The 2416-nt window shown below is 47.7% G+C and overlaps 1 protein-coding gene across 1 annotated transcript; it reads right to left on the reverse strand.

Moving 5' to 3' along the window:
- tbcc (tubulin folding cofactor C) lies at positions 1–1410 on the reverse strand. The gene has a single exon (XM_080199815.1). The coding sequence runs from the start codon at positions 1339–1341 to the stop codon at positions 304–306; it is 1038 nt and encodes a 345-aa protein (XP_080055941.1). The 5' UTR covers positions 1342–1410; the 3' UTR covers positions 1–303.
- Between the last annotated feature and the right edge of the window lie 1006 nt (positions 1411–2416).

Genomic DNA, 2416 nt, shown 5'->3' on the forward strand with positions numbered 1-2416 from the left:
TTAAAGATGGCCAGAAACACTAAATGACAGAAGACTTTAATTTCAATTAGAACACGTTAATAGAAACGCAAACACTTAAGAAAATGTTGACAATTGTCACATACAAGACACTTCACAATAGAACATGCAAACGTGACCAGTTGAACCTTAACGCATTCCAAGGACTGTCCTACAAATAAATAAAACCAAAAATTAAATGAGTTGACTTTCTTTCAGTCCATGAAGTTTATTCTATTTTCATATTCAAGTATAGGAACAGTTGCAATTAAGTCACGGTATCTTGCGATTGCATATCTGATACATTTATGGCGCTAAGATTTCATCCCAGTCAGTTATTCGAGATTCTTCAGCCAAAATACTCCAGTTAGGAGAATGATCAGACGCGAGCCAATTGAAATCGTCAATAATGTTCCAATTGTTTTTCGTTTTGTCTAAGCCTGCTAGCTCAAAATCCTTCTCAATGCCTTCGTACTTCCAGTTAAAGGGGGCAAAGGAAACGCCAGTACAATCTTCGACGATGGCTCTACTGGTCACATGCAAATACACATTTGCATCCTTAGTATTATGGGTTCGCAGTTGCTGACAAGCGAAGGCAAAAGTACAGCCGATAGACTGATCGATGAACACGGAGGTAGACACAGGTCCGCACAACACCTTGGAGTTGGTGACATCCTTGACATGGAGTGTGTTGGGTGAACCTAGTAGCTTCACCACGCAGTTGGACAACCTGGTCAACAACACATCTTTCCCGGTGATCTCGTCCGCCCGCCGGACCAACACCTGAGAGTCAACGTCCGAAAAGCCGCAGAGATTTTCCTCGATTACGATAGGATCGCTGGATTTCTTCTCCGACGGGGAATCGGCGGGTTTGACTTCTTTCGGGCCGGCACCTTCCTTTTTGCGGGATTTGAAAGCGAATTTCTTCTTGGGCAGATACTCCTCCCTCTTCTCCACCACCGCTCCCTGCAGCCTCTGCACGGCGTCCTGGGCCTGGCGCAGCTCGTAGGCCGACAGGAACATCATGCTGTCGTTCACGAACTTCTGCAGCTGCTGCATCTTCAGCGAGATCTCCTCGAAACGGCTGCTCAGCGCGATCCTGTCGCTGCCGCCGCAGCTCTCCAGCAGCGCCTCGATCTCCGCCTTCTCCTCAGAAAAGGCGGCGGTGAAGAAGTTGGCCTTTTCCTCCTTAACGCTGGTCACATCTTTGGCCATTTTCCTCCTCTCCACCCCCTGCTGCCTCTCCAGGTCTCGGCGCTGCAGGATCTCCACCATCTTCTCTTTCCGCCGGTCATATTCGGGGATTTCTTCCGTTAGATTCTCGCTCTCCCCCACCAGCGCCATCTTGAACCGTTTCCAACCGAACACTCAACAAGCGGCCACTCTATTGGTCTGGACTCGAGCAGGTGCCCCCTTGTACCGTGCATTCTGATTGGGCGATATCTTGGTTCAGAGGCCGAGGGGGTGGGGCTCTGCAGGTAATAAGCTGGAATCTGACCAATAGGGACATTGTATACTGCAGAGTTCCAGTGTAGGGTGTGAGGTGGAGATAGAAAATGGTGGCAACAGTACGAAGTCTGTGTCTATAGAGAGAGAGAAAAACCAGTGAACAATTCAGCCTTGAAGGCAAAATACCGTGAATGCTGGATTTTGTAACCAACACAGAAAATGCTTGGAAAACGCATCAGGTCCCACAGCATCTGTGGGGAGAGAATAGACACAGTAAAAAGTCTCACAACACCAGGTTAAAGTCCAACAGGTTTATTTGTAGCAGACGCCACTAGCTTTCGGAACTGGCTGTTCCTTCGTCAGGTGGGTGGGAGTTCCATATAGACCTAACGTTGCAGATTGATGAGTTGAGAACTGAGGACATTGGAACTGAAGGAAGAAAGGTTTATTTACTCGTGTCACAACATAGCTTACAATAACACTGCACAAGAGGGCTTACATTAACACTGCAATGAACTTGCTGTGCCAATCACTAGTTACCACACACTGGCCTGTTCAGGTACACTGAGGGAGAATTTAGCATAGCCAATGCACCTAACCAGCATGTCTTTTGGACTGTGGAAGGAAACCAGAGCACATAAGAAATAGGAGCAGGAGTGGGCCATCTAGCCGTTCGAGCCTGCCCCACCATTAAATAAGATCATGGTTGATCTGTAGTGGCTCAGTTCCAGTTTCCCGCTTTCTCCTCATAACCCTTAATTCCCTTGCCTACCAAAAACCTATCTACCCGTGTCTTAAATATATTTAGCGAGGTAGCCTCCACCACTTCAACGGGCAGAGAATTCCAGAGATTCACCACCTTTTGAGTGAAGAAGTTCCTCCTCAACTCCGTTCTAAACTGCTCCCCCTTTATCTTGAGGCTGTGCCCTCTAGTCCTGCTGTCCTTTCTGAGTGGGAAGAATCTCTTGAC

This window comes from Carcharhinus amblyrhynchos, chromosome 12 (assembly GCF_965287045.1).
Source record: "Carcharhinus amblyrhynchos chromosome 12, sCarAmb.v2.hapA, whole genome shotgun sequence".
NCBI lineage: Eukaryota > Metazoa > Chordata > Chondrichthyes > Carcharhiniformes > Carcharhinidae > Carcharhinus > Carcharhinus amblyrhynchos.

What these genes read in the sequence shown, in the direction of transcription:
- tbcc (XM_080199815.1), bottom strand. Translation starts at nt 1,341, where the DNA reads ATGGCGCTGGTGGGGGAGAGCGAGAATCTAACGGAAGAAATCCCCGAA.